Source organism: Drosophila virilis, chromosome X (genome assembly GCF_030788295.1).
Source record: "Drosophila virilis strain 15010-1051.87 chromosome X, Dvir_AGI_RSII-ME, whole genome shotgun sequence".
Classification (NCBI taxonomy): domain Eukaryota; kingdom Metazoa; phylum Arthropoda; class Insecta; order Diptera; family Drosophilidae; genus Drosophila; species Drosophila virilis.
Window position 1 is genome coordinate 2,808,651 of NC_091543.1, and position 19,014 is coordinate 2,827,664.

At 40.2% G+C, this 19,014-nt stretch overlaps 1 protein-coding gene and 1 long non-coding RNA gene across 4 annotated transcripts in view; one reads left to right on the forward strand and one right to left on the reverse strand.

Moving 5' to 3' along the window:
* The window catches only part of LOC138911008 (uncharacterized), a 220,360-nt gene that overhangs the window by 36,834 nt on the left and 164,512 nt on the right, over positions 1 to 19,014 (forward strand). The gene's annotated exons all lie outside the window — the stretch shown is intronic.
* Positions 1 to 19,014, reverse strand: part of CARPA (Carbonic anhydrase-related protein A) — a 40,531-nt gene that overhangs the window by 2,685 nt on the left and 18,832 nt on the right. Inside the window, exons 2-7 of the mRNA XM_002058070.4 lie at positions 8,517 to 8,564; positions 5,439 to 5,575; positions 5,135 to 5,326; positions 4,855 to 5,017; positions 1,471 to 1,625; positions 402 to 533 (exon numbers count right to left, since the gene is read on the reverse strand). Of these exons, the coding sequence (XP_002058106.2) occupies positions 402 to 533; positions 1,471 to 1,625; positions 4,855 to 5,017; positions 5,135 to 5,326; positions 5,439 to 5,575; positions 8,517 to 8,564 (827 nt within the window). The remainder of the gene's footprint in view (positions 1 to 401; positions 534 to 1,470; positions 1,626 to 4,854; positions 5,018 to 5,134; positions 5,327 to 5,438; positions 5,576 to 8,516; positions 8,565 to 19,014) is intronic.

Consider the following 19,014-nt stretch of genomic DNA (forward strand, 5'->3'; position numbering starts at 1 on the left):
ATTTAGTATCATTCATAAAAATACTTTTTTGACAAGTATTTTACTCGTGTGGATTTACCTTGAAGAATTGTTCTCACTTTTTTCTATACATATTTAAGTTTGACAGTGAACCGTGAATTGAATGAAAGAATCGTGAATTCTCTGAAATTTGTGGAGAAGTGTCGGAAACTAAGTTACAGCACGATTGAATGCTAAGCCATAAAGTTTTCCACCAATATTTTACAATTGCTGGTGGAATTATGCAAGAAATCCGTCTTGGGCTTTATATCACAGTAAAATTTCCATTAAACAGTCAATTTGTCAGTCAATCAGATATTGATGTATGCAATATGCATACTCAATTTAAAACATATCGATAGTTATCGATAGCATACATTCAGATATATTTAAAGGACACTCACCTTATGACGCTTAAAATCTATGTTCGTCCTTACGGTTCTATGGTGTAAACTTTGCACGGGTCGCGCATTATTACCTAATGGAGCTTTCGGTGTACTCTCGGAGCCTTGCATCAGTCGTCGGAGTTGATATAACTGCGAAACATGAAGAAAAAGTGTATAGAGTTTAAGCGATAAAAGGGCATTGCCAATGGCTAGACAAGGCTGATGTCAAATGCAGCTAGAAATATCTGTGATTGACTTATTGATTGAGGTACAGTCACTGCTGTCAGTGTTGTACAGTACTGCTAACAGTGTTGTAGTGAGATGCTAGTTTTGCGCGTTTTACAGCACTGCCAATCCAATCGTACTGATTTACCCCTCAATATTTCACTAGCAAATAAAGTTATTTATATTTAGTTTGTTTAATTTTATTTATTTTTAAATCTTGTCATTTCCTGTAGTTGCCATTGGGCTTAGCTTTTTTTCTGTTGATGAACCAATTAGATGATTTCCTTTTACCCCGCCTTCACTGTCCTTTCCCGCCTCTATGACAATGGCCAGCCGCCCATTTTGATCTATTCAATTGCGTTTGATTAACGCATTGTTTTTGATTAAGCTCTATTATAAACCAACTGCTTTGTTGCCGCATTTTATTTGATTTTCCTTTGGTTTTTTTTTTTTTTTTTTGCCTCTCCCCCCAATTGTTGTCTAGTTACATAGTTACTGCCTCTCTGCCTACCACCCACCCTCTCTGTCTTTCTGTGTTGATGTGTATGCAAATTGATTAAACTAACCAAATATTGTTTTTTAATTATGCGCAGAGCATTGCATTGACCGCAACTGAACCGCGTTGCGACCGTTGCCCAATTGATGAGAAATTTTATAATTGCATTTATGCGATTTTCAACAATTAAAAAAAAACCAAAAATAAAATAAAAAAATAAACACAAATAAATAATAAAAAAAAAAAAAACTTCCTAATTGCAATTGCAAAACCCAAATGCATTTCATTATTTGCGGTCGTTTGTGAAAGCAATGCACAAATAAAAAGCTACCTTCAACCGGTGGCAGCTGAGGAGTGGAGGCTCACCTCTTGTTTGGTGATATAGATGGGTTTATTAACTATTATCCAGACGGTGCTCTCCCAGCAGCCCGGATGCGTGGTGGATCCCTCGTACGTAATATAATGATCCGTATTCGGCAGCAGCGATCGCACCGATATGTGCCGAATGGGCGTCGAGAAGCCTACGGAATAAAATACGAGAGTATCAGAAGGGAAGAGAAGAGAAGAAAAGGGAAGAGAAGAAGGATTAAATTTAGATGCTTGGAAAGGCAAATCAGACAATACGAGACTACGAAATCAAAGCGAAAAGCTAACAAAAACAATTTTCATTTCTTCGGTTCACTGTTTGAACTGGTGTGGCGACTGCTGGTTTCATATGGTGAACAAGTTCAAGAGTTTTCATGCAAGTCATGTACTGAGATGGTCATTCAATCAATTATAAACAATTCATGGTCAGGATTTTTGGTGGCTCGGTTCACGATTCGCACTAGTGTGGGGAACAGTAGTTCCATAGGGTGAACAAGTTCAATAGTTCGTTTGCGAGTCGTGAACTAGATCGTCTCTATTCAGTCGTAAATGATTTGCTTTGTTCACAAAGCAAGTTCCCAGTTGGAACTAGTATAGACTCTTTTAGTTCAATTTGGTGAACAAGTTCAATAGTTCTTTTGCGAGTCATGCACTAAGTAGGTCATTTTGTTGATTATGAACAAGGCTGCACACCTAACATTTTGATCTTTAATTTCACAGTTCAAATTAGCCTGTGGACTTCTAGTTCAATTTGGTGAACAAGTTCAATAGTTCATTCAATAGCAAGTTTATAAACTGCAAGCCTACAAACTATTTTGTGGTCAGTTTACAATTTGAACTAGTTTGGGAACTTTTAGTTCTATTTAGTGAACACGAACAAGTTCAAAGTTTAATTGTCTATGTCTCAAGCTCGTCGAGTTACTTGGGATAGGCAGACGCAAGTTTTTAAGGACCAGGAAAAAAGAAAACGCACTCATAGAGATCGAAGCGTAGATACTTTTTAGATGCATGTGCATCGTTTCCAGCCTCAACATCTTTTGCAGGCTATACGAAGCAAAGTTCAAGGTGCATCTGCCATTTAAATGGCGGCGCACATTTCGCTATGTCTCGCTATTTATGCGCTTGGAATGTGAATGCAAAACGTCGACGATACGAAAAGACCTAATGAATAATTCAGACTAGCCCCAGAGGGCAGCAGCAGCTGGGCAAAGGGGGGCGAACAGGGGCTCACGGGTAAATAGAGTGGTGTTGGATGAGCGGAAGCGGGGAGAGGTGGGAGGGTGTTAGTAGGGAGGGGTGGGTCTGATTTGTTGGTTGCCTTCTTGTTGGTCACTTGAACGACGGCGCTCGACTTCATTCATACAAATCATTATGCCCAGCCGGAAATGAAGCGCCTCGCGGTTTATGAGACGGCGGCAAATGGAACTAAAAAACGCGAACGGAATGCGAGGAGCTGAGTGGGGCCGGTAGGTAGGAGTTGAGAATAAGGGCTGGTGAGAGGTAAGGCATTCCGAAAAATTATTTGCAGCACAATTGTAAGTTCGTGTGCGATATGCAACGACGAGCATTTACACTGGATGAGGAAACAAATATCGATAGAAAACTATCGATAAAATGGGAATGGGAAAAGAAATTAAACATTATAGATGTTTTACCTAAAGTATAAAGTATAAACGAATTAATCGAACAAGATTTTTATCGATAGGCCGAACAATTTAGTTCCTGACAATCGGGTGTCTTTCGAACAGGTTCCCAGTTGAAATTGAACAACAATCGAAAACAAATCGATACAATCGATAATCATAAATGAGAATAAAACTAAGCATGGTAAAAACACTTTGCAAGCTTAAGCTAATGTCGAGTCCTAATACAAAGGCATTGCAAGTGGCCTAAGCTAAGGATAGAAGAAACTATCGATAGTTTTATTGTTATCGATAGAGGAAACTGATAAATGATATAAGGTTAATGTTTTTGAAACAATAGCAATACTTTTTGGATTTGATATACTCGAAGTTTCGTAATCGTTAACTTTTTCGATAACTTTATTTAATTTTTGATCTGTTCAACTGAAATTCTCATTTGCACTTTCGCTGCGAGGTCATGAAAAGTGCAATTCCCTTTCGCTGGGTCCATTTTCGCTCTCTGATTTCGATTCATCTTTAACAATAGCTTCGAGCGCTTTGTTAGTGTATTTCGCAATCGTTGCACGGACTTTGCTTTTGGCGCAGTTAAACTTTCAAGTTGTTTTGCCAGCTGGTTCACAGAAATTGGCCGCATATTTTGAGTCGTTTTACAAGTCCAAAACCAAGGCGAACGGGCCAAAGGAAACTTTTTGGGAGGGGGCAAGGGAGCTGCATTTTTTTTTTTTTCTTCTCCGGTTTTTGTAGTTTTACCTTTTGATGGGGCCACATAAAGTTGTATGACCTGTAAAAAGGCTATTAAACTGGGTCGGCCAGAGGTTTGGCTGGGAATTATTAAGTGTCGGTTTAGTGTAATTCGAGGTTTCATTTTCGTCACTTTGCGCGGCGCGGCGCCAATTTCGCGGCCAACGGCTGTCGAGCAATTTTTATGGCTCACTTTAGAACGTTGCCGCACATAATTATGCAGCTTGTTGTTGCCAACACAATTGTTGCAGTCGCAGTTGCAGTTTCTGCTGCGGAATGACATCATAAAAGAGCTCGCCGCATTGCCACGAGCCACGAGCCGAGAGCCGTGAGCCGCGAGCCGTGAGCCGCGAGCCATGAGCCGGGCAAACGTTGCAACATTTCCGGTGCATTTTGCGTAACGGAAATGAAGTTGCCTCGCCCTGCCAGCTGATGCCCAACTGGAGAATTCATCAAACGCAATTCAACTCAACTGTACGTGAAAGAATGCTGACAACTTATGCCAAAATGCAGCGAGAGATGGGCGTGAGTCGTGTCGTGACACGATTTATAGCAAAACAAAGCGTGGAACTTGATTGATTGGATTGCAATTAGAGCCTGGGCTAGAGAAGGGAACACTGCACGGAGAATAAATAACAAATTACAGCTAGAGATGCACTTGAGTCGTGTCGTGACACGAGGGGTTTTCAAAACAATTCGTTGAACTGGATTGATTGGATTGTAATGAACTATTTAAGCGAAAAGAGCACAGAATGCCAAAGTGCAGCTAGAGATGCGCGTGAGTCGTGTCGTGACACGAGAAACTGAACACGAAATTCAACCCGAACTAGAGATATCAACCTATGTTTTAAAAAGCCGAACTAACACGTAATGGATGTTGGCCTTATGCTTACGGTCGTGACACGACGGACTCGTGCTTTAAACGTTGCTTTTTGAATGCGAAATTGATTGTACTTAAAATAACACGTGCCGATACTATCGGTTAGGGATGGGCACTCACCTTTATAGAGCACCTTGTTGAATGTGCTTGTTATGATGCGCAGCTCTGGATTGGGCGTTTCGCCAATTTGCACCATCAACGAGAGCCCGACAATGCCCTGTGATTTATGCTGCGCCTCGGACATGTTGTGGTACAGCTCCTTGTTGAAGCCATAGATTTGTATCTGTATGCGTGTGTGTGTGTGTGTGTGTGTGTATGAGTGTGTATTGTGGAATATGTTACAACATTAATATTGCTGCTGGTTGCTCGGTCGGGACCGGCCCGACGCTGATTGACTTACCTCGCCCGGGAAACTGTAGCCCTGTATGAAGTGCTCGGAGCCGCGACTGTTCTCGGTGCCGTAGTGTATGTAAATCTCCTCGAATTGGTAGCGATAGGCCAAAGGACCTCCGGATATGTTCACGTGCTGCTTTGTGTCCTTGTCCACGCGAAAGACGAGTGATTGACCCGTGTTGTGCAGCGTGCCGGAAACCTGTTGACGACACTCGGTGTTAGTCAAACAGAGAGAACGGTAGAGAGCGGTAGAGAGAGAGAGAGAGAGAGATAACGAGGGGCTGTGTCCTTTCCGGTGGGGTCGGGCTTACCTTGTGCTTATCAATGTGCAGCGGTCGCAGGTACGGATCGAAGAGCAGCTTGTCGGGCACCACATCAATGGGCGACTGGCGGCGTCCTTTGTTGCACATATTCCACTGCGGATTGATGAGGCCCCAGAAGCTGGGACCTGCAAGTAACAAATGTCGAAACAAAAATTGATCAAAAAAAAAAAAACAATAAATAATTAATAAAGCAGCCAATAGTCGACAAGTGGATGCCCTATGTGTAGGTATAGTTAGCTCAGCTCGGAAATGAAATAGTACTATGGCTAACAAAATCTAGCTGCCAAAAATCCCAGGGTATGATAACGCGTGTCAGAGCAGCCAGCTTTGCGAGATGTGCAGAGCTGAGAGAGTTGTCGAAAGCTTAAAATCAATCGGAACTCTGGACACAAGATACATTCGAGACTTGCCAAAGATTGTGCACTACACATGTACAGGGTATACAAGGTGTGATATATTTGATAACACGTGTTATAGCAGCCAGCTTTTGCCAGCTTCTTTCTTAGCTGCAGAACTATCGAAACCTTAAAATCAATCTGCGCTCTCGAGAGAAGCTTCATTCAAGACGAGACCAAAAAACGTGCCCAGCTTGTGTGCACTTTATTTGTACAGGGTATACAAAGGACCTGAATGATAGCTGCCAGTTTGACTGACTGTCAATCGGTTGTCCTCGCAGCAGTGCTGGGCAAATGGAAATCGAGCCCTTGACCCCTCGACCCCCTAACATCCAGCCGAATTGTAAACAACGAGTCGACAGTTCAAACACCAAATGAAATTTCATAAGCTCCTCCTGCTCACACCGTTCGGTTCGGTTCGCTGTCCGTCAGTTTAAATAGCAATTAAATGATACCAAATGGGAGTTGCCACGCCCATCAACTACACTTAACCCCGAAGCTGGCCCACCCTGCCCCCTGCCCTCCCCTGACCGCAGCCTAGCTAAGCGATAGTTGGCGCTGCGCTGCGAATGTTGTTTTGCCCGAGCTGCGAAATGTTCAATTTGATATGATGGACAGAAACTGTCGAAACTTTTCAAAACAACAAACTTCTCCCTTCCCCTGTCAGCCCTGTAAGAGGAGTTTAAGGGGTTGCGCGGGGGAAGGGGTAGAGAGGGGGTTGGCCATATGGAAAAAATTAAATATTTCTGCTGTTGCATTTTTTCGCAATCCAAATACGAAAAAAAAAAGAAGAAAATTAATTAAGAGTGCGCTAATCGGGCGTGCACGACTAGCATATACCCTGGGCTCTATTGTCTTTGAGTTAAGCTTAAGTAATTAATAATAAATAATTATATAGTTATTATAATTTTATAATTCAAATAGCTCCAAAAGTTTCTGAGATAGACGGACATGGTTGAACAAGAACATTTATACTCTTAGGGTTCGCTTATGCTACCTTCTGCCATTTTCAACCATTTTTAATGGGTACAAAGAGATATTTGCCAGAGTTGATTTCGTAGGCCCAACCACAAAATATGACAAATTTAATGAGCTGCACAGAAACCCCAAGCGGTATCTATTTTTGCTCGATTTACGCAATGAGCGGGTGCTTAGGTAGACCCGGTAGAGCTCATTTTAGAGGGTGTGCCTATGAACTACCTCAGAAAGCTGGCGATGTGAGGGAGAGGAAGAGAATAGCTGTGCTGTGTGTACATATTGATGATAAGTGACACAACATACACACACACACACACACACACACACACGCACACACGCACATGCAAATACACATACAGGCTCGCACACCCTCTCGCAGGCACACCTTGCTCCTAGGCATTGAATGGCAAAGTTTAAAAAGCGCCGCGTGTCAGCGCAACTTTTGTGGCTCCCTGCCACGCCTCCCCCATGCTGCATGCTGCTGTTGATGCTCATTTTGTGTTTGCATTCATTCACTCACTCACTCACTCATTCGTTTACTCACTCATTCATTTATTCACTTATTCATTCGTTTTGTTGCCAGTTTTGTTTTTGCTTTGTCTGTCGCCTGACTGAACCTCTACCTCTACCTCTAGCCTTGCCGCTGCCCCTGGTGCATTAATAAAACTGCGTCCTGCTGCAACCTGCAACAAAAATGGCCACCGTCCCGGTCGGCATAGGCCCCGTACAGCCCACGCAAAACTCGTTGCAACTCGGCAGCATTATCCACAAATATGTTGCCGTTTATTTTATTTATTTTCCTCACTTTCATATTTAATTTGCACAAACCAATTCAATCGGATCAAATGTCAGATAGCAGCAGCCATCTCTCTCTCTCTCTCTCTCTCTCACTCTCCCTCTATCTCTCTCTCTCTCTATATCTCTCTCTCTCTCTCTCTCTCTCTCTCTCTCTCTCTCTCACTCTCTCTCTATCTTTATGTCTATCTCCATCTCCATCTTTATCACCATCTCTATCTCCATCTGTATCTCTCCATCTCTATGTCTCTATATCTCTATATCTCTATACCTCTATATCTCTATATCTCCATATTTCTGTATCTCTATATCTCTATATCAGTATCTGTATCTGTATCTGTATCTGTATCTTTGTCTGTATCTATATCTTCTTCATCATCTGTTAGCTTTCCTTCTCTTATTTTCTCTTCCATATGTTGTTTTACATCTCTCTGTTATATTGCTGTCAATGAATCTCCATCTTTATACATTTTCCACTTTATTTCCAATCAAATACTTGTTCCTCCTTTGGAATACATTCGAGTACCCACAAATGTTTCGAATGCTCAAAACTTATGAATGCATTTGTAAATTAGTTAAGCTTGAATGAGTTACATTTAAATATGATACGCCAAGTCGGGTTTTTATTCACTTGTTAACTCTGTTCATTTGCATTTGTTTGCTCAGGCATTTAAAATATTCGCTTGAGCTTTAACCCAGCACTTGGTATTTACAAAGGGCGGGAGTGACAAATTTATTCGCTCTATCGATTGAGTGCAGCGAGTATTTGCCACTCGTTACATTTGTTAACGAGTGAATGCTCGCCAATGTCTGCAGAGTGTTTGTTCTTTCCACATTTTACGCACACTTTAAATTCCATTGAAATTTACTTCTGGATTCGAATAAATATGTAACTTACCGGAAATGCCATCGTATGTCCACCATTCCTCCCAGCTGGACAGGACCTCTGCGAATGAGAAAAGAAAAGGAAAAATATTTCAGTCGAGAGACAAAAACAGAACGAGAAATGCATTAATGTGGCAGGGCTTTAAGCTAAGCCAAACTGTACGCAAAAAAAACAAAAAAAAAAAAAAAACACTTATACCCCGTTGAAGAAATTTGTCTAGCAAAGTCTCATTTTACACGCTGGAGCCCCGTTAAGAGATGCAAAATGCAAAAAATTCTCGTCAATGACACCCGGATATAGGAACTAGGCGCTGGCAGGCCGTAGACCCCGTTTGGGTAGGTTGGACGGAAGGGAGGGAGAAGCGGCAAAGCAGTTGGCAGCCAAATCTTTGGCTTTTCAATGCGCATAATTCGCTGCCAATGTAAACAGCGCATGAAATCAACTAATGTAGGACTTCCCCTTTAGTGTGAGAAATGAGGCAGACAAAACAAACAAAGCAGCTTCTCTTTTTTGTTGCTGTTTTTTGCTGCTCGCTTCTCGCTTTTGGCGTCTCATGTCTCGCTGGCAGCCATCGAGACGCCATTGCGCCGGGCATGTCTGGGGGCTTCCTTCGCCAAATGCGTGTCGCATGAGTCAACACGGTTCAACATGCTTCTATTTCTGGATATGGATGTGCCACCGACTCCTGCTCCACTCTCCAACTCCCCACTCCATCTCGCCGACTCCGGCTCCGTCTCCGGCTGAGTTCTGGCAAACGTTGTCGCCAGTCGGTCGGGCGCCAATAAAGTTTACACTCAGTTGCCACATTTCGTTTATGGGCAAGTTCTGCTTCCGTTTTATCAAGCGACAGACAATTTTCGCTATTTTTCTTTCGGACCAACCCCCCTCAGCCCCAGTCCCAGCCCCAGCCCCAACCCAATCTCTGCCCCGCCGTATTCAAAATTTATGCTATATGCGTTCTGCCGCAGCGGGTGAGCATACAGTCCACGGCGCAAGGGGTGCGACTTATGGGGGGATGTAGGATGTAAAGTCTGCTCTGTTAGAAGAAGAGGGGGAATGGGTGTCGTCGGCCGACGACTGTGAAAAGGGAGGGGGGGCAATAAAGCCAAAAGAAATTGCTGCAAGCCAAAGCGGAAGTTGAGAAAGGGAGTCGCTGGAATCGTTGCTGCTTCCTGGAGCTACTAGCTACCAGCTACAGCGTTATGCTATGTCTTCTTTTCAAATACCCTCACTCAGCGTGTCCCTCAACAATTTGAAGTGAAAGGGAACTACTTGAAGAGGAAGATATATTTGCCAAGAGCAAAATGTAGCTGCACCTTATTAGCTAATGATTACAACAAATTAATGTTCTTTCTTTGTTTAAACCTTCAGAAAAGTCCCAGAAAAGTCTCCAGCCTATTATTTCGACCTATCGACTGCAGCAAACTTCTTTAAACATCTTCTTGTAAAGTCTTTTGCAAGAGCGTGTCGGTGCTGCCTAACAAAAGCTGGTGTGACATCAATATCGATAGAACTCGGTACTGCATAAGGTCCTAGTATGTTCACATTGACATAAATCAACTGAGCAAATGCCCCATTAGCATAAAAAGACTGTCAAACGCAGCTACCCTGCAAACAGCACGCTTTCCAAATAGTACTTCAAACGACTGCAGTACTTAATACCTGATTACCTTTTGTGGCGCCAGGTTGGTTTTGACCAATGTCTATATATGATATTTTGACGATGTTCGAGGGAACCATTTTCACAAGAAATTCGACCAAAAATCATGTTGCCAGGTTTTGATGCCAAATTCATCTAGAGGCTAAACCAAGAGAAAAGAACCAAACCTCGTGAAAATTGGATGAGATTTGGCCGAGTTATGGGGGTGAGAAATTTTGACCAATGTCTATATATGATATTTTGACGATGTTCGAGGGAACCATTTCCACAAGAAATTTGACTAAAAATCATGTTGCCAGGTTTTGATGCCAAATTCATCTAGAGGCTAAACCAAGAGAAAAGAGCCAAACCTCGTGAAAATTGGATAAGATTTGACCGAGTTATGGGGGTGGGAAATTTTGACCAATGTCTATATATGATATTTTGACGATGTTCGAGGGAACCATTTTCACAAGAAATTCGACCAAAAATCATGTTGCCAGGTTTTGATGCCAAATTCATCTAGAGGCTAAACCAAGAGAAAAGAGCCAAACCTCGTGAAAATTGGATGAGATTTGACCGAGTTATGGGGGTGAGAAATTTTGACCAATGTCTATATATGATATTTTGACGATGTTCGAGGGAACCATTTCCACAAGAAATTTGACTAAAAATCATGTTGCCAGGTTTTGATGCCAAATTCATCTAGAGGCTAAACCAAGAGAAAAGAACCAAACCTCGTGAAAATTGGATGAGATTTGACCGAGTTATGGGGGTGAGAAGTTTTGACCAATGTCTATATATGATATTTTGACGATGTTAGAGGTAACCATTTTCACATGAAATTTGACCAAAAATCATGTTGCCGGGTTTTGATGCCAAAATGATCTAGAGGCTAAACCAAGAGAAAAGATCCAAACCTCGTGAAAATTGGATGAGATTTGACCGAGTTATGGGGGTGAGAAATTTTGACCAATGTCTATATAAGATATTTTGACGATGTTCGAGGTAACCATTTTCACATGAAATTTGAACAACAATCATGTTGCCGGGTTTTGATGCCAAAATGATCTAGAGGCTAAACCAAGAGAAAAGATCCAAACCTCGTGAAAATTGGATGAGATTTGGCCGAGTTATGGGGGTGAGAAATTTTGACCAATGTCTATATATGATATTTTGACGATGTTCGAGGTAACCATTTTCACATGAAATTTGACCAAAAATCATGTTGCCAGGTTTTGATGCCAAATTCATCTAGAGGCTAAACCAAGAGAAAAGAACCAAACCTCGTGAAAATTGGATGAGGTTTGACCGAGTTATGGGGGTGAGAAGTTTTGACCAATGTCTATATAAGATATTTTGACGATGTTCGAGGTAACCATTTTCATATGAAATTTGACCAAAAATCATGTTGCCAGGTTTTGGTGCCAAATTCATCTAGAGGCTAAACCAAGAGAAAAGATCCAAACCTCGTGAAAATTGGATGAGATTTGACCGAGTTATGGGGGTGGGAAATTTTGATCAATGTCTATATATGATATTTTGACGATGTTCGAGGGAACCATTTTCACAAGAAATTTGACCAAAAATCATGTTGCCAGGTTTTGATGTCAAATTCATCTAGAGGCTAAACCAAGAGAAAAGAGCCAAACCTCGTGAAAATCGGATGAGATTTGACCGAGTTATGGGGGTAAGAAGTTTTGACCAATGTCTATATAAGATATTTTGACGATGTTCGAGGTAACCATTTTCACATGAAATTTGAACAACAATCATGTTGCCGGGTTTTGATGCCAAAATGATCTAGAGGCTAAACCAAGAGAAAAGAACCAAACCTCGTGAAAATCGGATGAGATTTGACCGAGTTATGGGGGTAAGAAGTTTTGACCAATGTCTATATATGATATTTTGACGATGTTCGAGGAACCATTTTCACAAGAAATTTGACCAAAAATCATGTTGCCAGGTTTTGATGCCAAATTCATCTAGAGGCTAAACCAAGAGAAAAGAACCAAACCTCGTGAAAATCGGATGAGATTTGACCGAGTTATGGGGGTAAGAAGTTTTGACCAATGTCTATATATGATATTTTGACGATGTTCGAGGGAACTATTTTCACAAGAAATTTGACCAAAAATCATGTTGCCAGGTTTTGATGGCAAATTCATCTAGAGGCTAAACCAAGAGAAAATAGCCAAACCTCGTGAAAATCGGATGAGATTTGACCGAGTTATGGGGGTGGGAAATTTTGATCAATGTCTATATATGATATTTTGACGATGTTCGAGGGAACCATTTCCACAAGAAATTTGACTAAAAATCATGTTGCCAGGTTTTGATGCCAAATTCATCTAGAGGCTAAACCAAGAGAAAAGAACCAAACCTCGTGAAAATTGGATGAGATTTGGCCGAGTTATGGGGGTGAGAAATTTTGACCAATGTCTATATATGATATTTTGACGATGTTCGAGAGAACCATTTCCACAAGAAATTTGACTAAAAATCATGTTGCCAGGTTTTGATGCCAAATTCATCTAGAGGCTAAACCAAGAGAAAAGAACCAAACCTCGTGAAAATTGGATGAGATTTGGCCGAGTTATGGGGGTGAGAAATTTTGACCAATGTCTATATATGATATTTTGACGATGTTCGAGGGAACCATTTTCACAAGAAATTTGACTAAAAATCATGTTGCCAGGTTTTGATGCCAAATTCATCTAGAGGCTAAACCAAGAGAAAAGAGCCAAACCTCGTGAAAATTGGATAAGATTTGACCGAGTTATGGGGGTGGGAAATTTTGACCAATGTCTATATATGATATTTTGACGATGTTCGAGGGAACCATTTTCACAAGAAATTCGACCAAAAATCATGTTGCCAGGTTTGATGCCAAATTCATCTAGAGGCTAAACCAAGAGAAAAGAGCCAAACCTCGTGAAAATTGGATGAGATTTGACCGAGTTATGGGGGTGAGAAATTTTGACCAATGTCTATATATGATATTTTGACGATGTTCGAGGGAACCATTTCCACAAGAAATTTGACTAAAAATCATGTTGCCAGGTTTTGATGCCAAATTCATCTAGAGGCTAAACCAAGAGAAAAGAACCAAACCTCGTGAAAATTGGATGAGATTTGACCGAGTTATGGGGGTGAGAAGTTTTGACCAATGTCTATATATGATATTTTGACGATGTTCGAGGTAACCATTTTCACATGAAATTTGACCAAAAATCATGTTGCCGGGCTTTGATGCCAAAATGATCTAGAGGCTAAACCAAGAGAAAAGATCCAAACCTCGTGAAAATTGGATGAGATTTGACCGAGTTATGGGGGTGAGAAATTTTGACCAATGTCTATATAAGATATTTTGACGATGTTCGAGGTAACCATTTTCACATGAAATTTGAACAACAATCATGTTGCCGGGTTTTGATGCCAAAATGATCTAGAGGCTAAACCAAGAGAAAAGATCCAAACCTCGTGAAAATTGGATGAGATTTGGCCGAGTTATGGGGGTGAGAAATTTTGACCAATGTCTATATATGATATTTTGACGATGTTCGAGGTAACCATTTTCACATGAAATTTGACCAAAAATCATGTTGCCAGGTTTTGATGCCAAATTCATCTAGAGGCTAAACCAAGAGAAAAGAACCAAACCTCGTGAAAATTGGATGAGATTTGACCGAGTTATGGGGGTGAGAAGTTTTGACCAATGTCTATATAAGATATTTTGACGATGTTCGAGGTAACCATTTTCACATGAAATTTGACCAAAAATCATGTTGCCAGGTTTTGGTGCCAAAATGATCTAGAGGCTAAACCAAGAGAAAAGAACCAAACCTCGTGAAAATTGGATGAGATTTGGCCGAGTTATGGGGGTGAGAAATTTTGACCAATGTCTATATATGATATTTTGACGATGTTCGAGGGAACCATTTCCACAAGAAATTTGACTAAAAATCATGTTGCCAGGTTTTGATGCCAAATTCATCTAGAGGCTAAACCAAGAGAAAAGAACCAAACCTCGTGAAAATTGGATGAGATTTGGCCGAGTTATGGGGGTGAGAAATTTTGACCAATGTCTATATATGATATTTTGACGATGTTCGAGAGAACCATTTCCACAAGAAATTTGACTAAAAATCATGTTGCCAGGTTTTGATGCCAAATTCATCTAGAGGCTAAACCAAGAGAAAAGAACCAAACCTCGTGAAAATTGGATGAGATTTGGCCGAGTTATGGGGGTGAGAAATTTTGACCAATGTCTATATATGATATTTTGACGATGTTCGAGGGAACCATTTCCACAAGAAATTTGACTAAAAATCATGTTGCCAGGTTTTGATGCCAAATTCATCTAGAGGCTAAACCAAGAGAAAAGAGCCAAACCTCGTAAAAATTGGATAAGATTTGACCGAGTTATGGGGGTGGGAAATTTTGACCAATGTCTATATATGATATTTTGACGATGTTCGAGGGAACCATTTTCACAAGAAATTCGACCAAAAATCATGTTGCCAGGTTTTGATGCCAAATTCATCTAGAGGCTAAACCAAGAGAAAAGAGCCAAACCTCGTGAAAATTGGATGAGATTTGACCGAGTTATGGGGGTGAGAAATTTTGACCAATGTCTATATATGATATTTTGACGATGTTCGAGGGAACCATTTCCACAAGAAATTTGACTAAAAATCATGTTGCCAGGTTTTGATGCCAAATTCATCTAGAGGCTAAACCAAGAGAAAAGAACCAAACCTCGTGAAAATTGGATGAGATTTGACCGAGTTATGGGGGTGAGAAGTTTTGACCAATGTCTATATATGATATTTTGACGATGTTCGAGGTAACCATTTTCACATGAAATTTGACCAAAAATCATGTTGCCGGGTTTTGATGCCAAAATGATCTAGAGGCTAAACCAAGAGAAAAGATCCAAACCTCGTGAAAATTGGATGAGATTTGACCGAGTTATGGGGGTGAGAAGTTTTGACCAATGTCTATATAAGATATTTTGACGATGTTCGAGGTAACCATTTTCACATGAAATTTGACCAAAAATCATGTTGCCAGGTTTTGGTGCCAAAATGATCTAGAGGCTAAACCAAGAGAAAAGATTCAAACCTCGTGAAAATTGGATGAGATTTGGCCGAGTTATGGGGGTGAGAAATTTTGACCAATGTCTATATATGATATTTTGACGATGTTCGAGGTAACCATTTTCACATTAAATTTGACCAAAAATCATGTTGCCAGGTTTTGATGCCAAATTCATCTAGAGGCTAAACCAAGAGAAAAGAACCAAACCTCGTGAAAATTGGATGAGATTTGACCGAGTTATGGGGGTGAGAAATTTTGACCAATGTCTATATATGATATTTTGACGATGTTCGAGGTAACCATTTTCACATGAAATTTGACCAAAAATCATGTTGCCAGGTTTTGATGCCAAATTCATCTAGAGGCTAAACCAAGAGAAAAGAACCAAACCTCGTGAAAATTGGATGAGATTTGACCGAGTTATGGGGGTGAGAAGTTTTGACCAATGTCTATATATGATATTTTGACGATGTTCGAGGGAACCATTTTCACATGAAATTTGACCTAAAATCATGTTGCCGGGTTTTGATGCCAAAATGATCTAGAGGCTAAACCAAGAGAAAAGATCCAAACCTCGTGAAAATTGGATGAGATTTGACCGAGTTATGGGGGTGAGAAGTTTTGACCAATGTCTATATAAGATATTTTGACGATGTTCGAGGTAACCATTTTCACATGAAATTTGAACAACAATCATGTTGCCGGGTTTTGATGCCAAAATGATCTAGAGGCTAAACCAAGAGAAAAGATTCAAACCTCGTGAAAATTGGATGAGATTTGGCCGAGTTATGGGGGTGAGAAATTTTGACCAATGTCTATATATGATATTTTGACGATGTTCGAGGGAACCATTTTCACAAGAAATTTGACCAAAAATCATGTTGCCAGGTTTTGATGCCAAATTCATCTAGAGGCTAAACCAAGAGAAAAGAACCAAACCTCGTGAAAATTGGATGAGATTTGGCCGAGTTATGGGGGTGAGAAATTTTGACCAATGTCTATATATGATATTTTGACGATGTTCGAGGTAACCATTTTCACACGAAATTTGACCAAAAATCATGTTGCCGGGTTTTGATGCCAAAATGATCTAGAGGCTAAACCAAGAGAAAAGATCCAAACCTCGTGAAAATTGGATGAGATTTGACCGAGTTATGGGGGTGAGAAATTTTGACCAATGTCTATATATGATATTTTGACGATGTTCGAGGTAACCATTTTCACATGAAATTTGACCAAAAATCATGTTGCCAGGTTTTGATGCCAAATTCATCTAGAGGCTAAACCAAGAGAAAAAAACCAAACCTCGTGAAAATTGGATGAGATTTGACCGAGTTATGGGTGTGAGAAGTTTTGACCAATGTCTATATATGATATTTTGACGATGTTTGAGGGAACCATTTTCACATGAAACTTGACCTAAAATCATGTTGCCGGGTTTTGATGCCAAAATGAACTAGAGGCTAAACCAAGAGAAAAGAACCAAACCTCGTGAAAATCGGATGAGATTTGACCGAGTTATGGGGGTAAGAAGTTTTGACCAATGTCTATATATGATATTTTGACGATGTTCGAGGTAACCATGTTCACAAGAAATTTGACCAAAAATCATGTTGCCAGGTTTTGATGGCAAATTCATCTAGAGGCTAAACCAAGAGAAAATAGCCAAACCTCGTGAAAATCGGATGAGATTTGACCGAGTTATGGGGGTGGGAAATTTTGATCAATGTCTATATATGATATTTTGACGATGTTCGAGGTAACCATTTTCACATGAAATTTGACCAAAAATCATGTTGCCAGGTTTTGATGCCAAATTCATCTAGAGGCTAAACCAAGAGAAAAAAACCAAACCTCGTGAAAATTGGATGAGATTTGACCGAGTTATGGGGGTAAGAAGTTTTGACCAATGTCTATATAAGATATTTTGACGATGTTCGAGGTAACCATTTTCACATGAAATTTGAACAACAATCATGTTGCCGGGTTTTGATGCCAAAATGATCTAGAGGCTAAACCAAGAGAAAAGATTCAAACCTCGTGAAAATTGGATGAGATTTGGCCGAGTTATGGGGGTAAGACGTTTTGACCAATGTCTATATAAGATATTTTGACGATGTTCGAGGTAACCATTTTCACATGAAATTTGAACAACAATCATGTTGCCGGGTTTTGATGCCAAAATGATCTAGAGGCTAAACCAAGAGAAAAGAACCAAACCTCGTGAAAATTGGATGAGATTTGACCGAGTTATGGGGGTGAGAAATTTTGACCAATGTCTATATATGATATTTTGACGATGTTCGAGGTAACCATTTTCACATGAAATTTGACCAAAAATCATGTTGCCAGGTTTTGATGCCAAATTCATCTAAAGGCTAAACCAAGAGAAAAGAACCAAACCTCGTGAAAATTGGATGAGATTTGGCCGAGTTATGGGGGTGAGAAATTTTGACCAATGTCTATATATGATATTTTGACGATGTTCGAGGTAACCATTTTCACATGAAATTTGAACAACAATCATGTTGCCGGGTTTTGATGCCAAAATGATCTAGAGGCTAAACCAAGAGAAAAGAACCAAACCTCGTGAAAATTGGATGAGATTTGACCGAGTTATGGGGGTGAGAAATTTTGACCAATGTCTATATATGATATTTTGACGATGTTCGAGGTAACCATTTTCACATGAAATTTGACCAAAAATCATGTTGCCGGGTTTTGATGCCAAAATGATCTAGAGGCTAAACCAAGAGAAAAGATCCAAACCTCGTGAAAATTGGATGAGATTTGGCCGAGTTATGGGGGTGAGAAATTTTGACCAATGTCTATATATGATATTTTGACGATGTTCGAGGTAACCATTTTCACATGAAATTTGACCAAAAATCATGTTGCCAGGTTTTGATGCCAAATTCATCTAGAGGCTAAACCAAGAGAAAAGAGCCAAACCTCGTGAAAATTGGATGAGATTTGACCGAGTTATGGGGGTGAGAAATTTTGACCAATGTCTATATATGATATTTTGACGATGTTCGAGGGAACCATTTTCACAAGAAATTTGACCAAAAATCATGTTGCCAGGTTTTGATGCCAAATTCATCTAGAGGCTAAACCAAGAGAAAAGAGCCAAACCTCGTGAAAATTGGATGAGATTTGACCGAGTTATGGGGGTGAGAAATTTTGACCAATGTCTATATATGATATTTTGACGATGTTCGAGGTAACCATTTTCACATGAAATTTGACCAAAAATCATGTTGCCGGGTTTTGATGCCAAAATGATCTAGAGGCTAAACCAAGAGAAAAGAGCCAAACCTCGTGAAAATTGGATGAGATTTGACCGAGTTATGGGGGTGAGAAGTTTTGACCAATGTCTATATATGATATTTTGACGATGTTCGAGGGAACCATTTTCACAAGAAATTTGACCAAAAATCATGTTGCCAGGTTTTGATGCCAAATTCATCTAGAGGCTAAACCAAGAGAAAAGAGCCAAACCTCGTGAAAATTGGATGAGATTTGACCGAGTTATGGGTGTGAGAAGTTTTGACCAATGTCTATATATGATATTTTGACGATGTTTGAGGGAACCATTTTCACATGAAATTTGACCTAAAATCATGTTGCCGGGTTTTGATGCCAAAATGAACTAGAGGCTAAACCAAGAGAAAAGAGCCAAACCTCGTGAAAATTGGATGAGATTTGACCGAGTTATGGGTGTGAGAAGTTTTGACCAATGTCTATATATGATATTTTGACGATGTT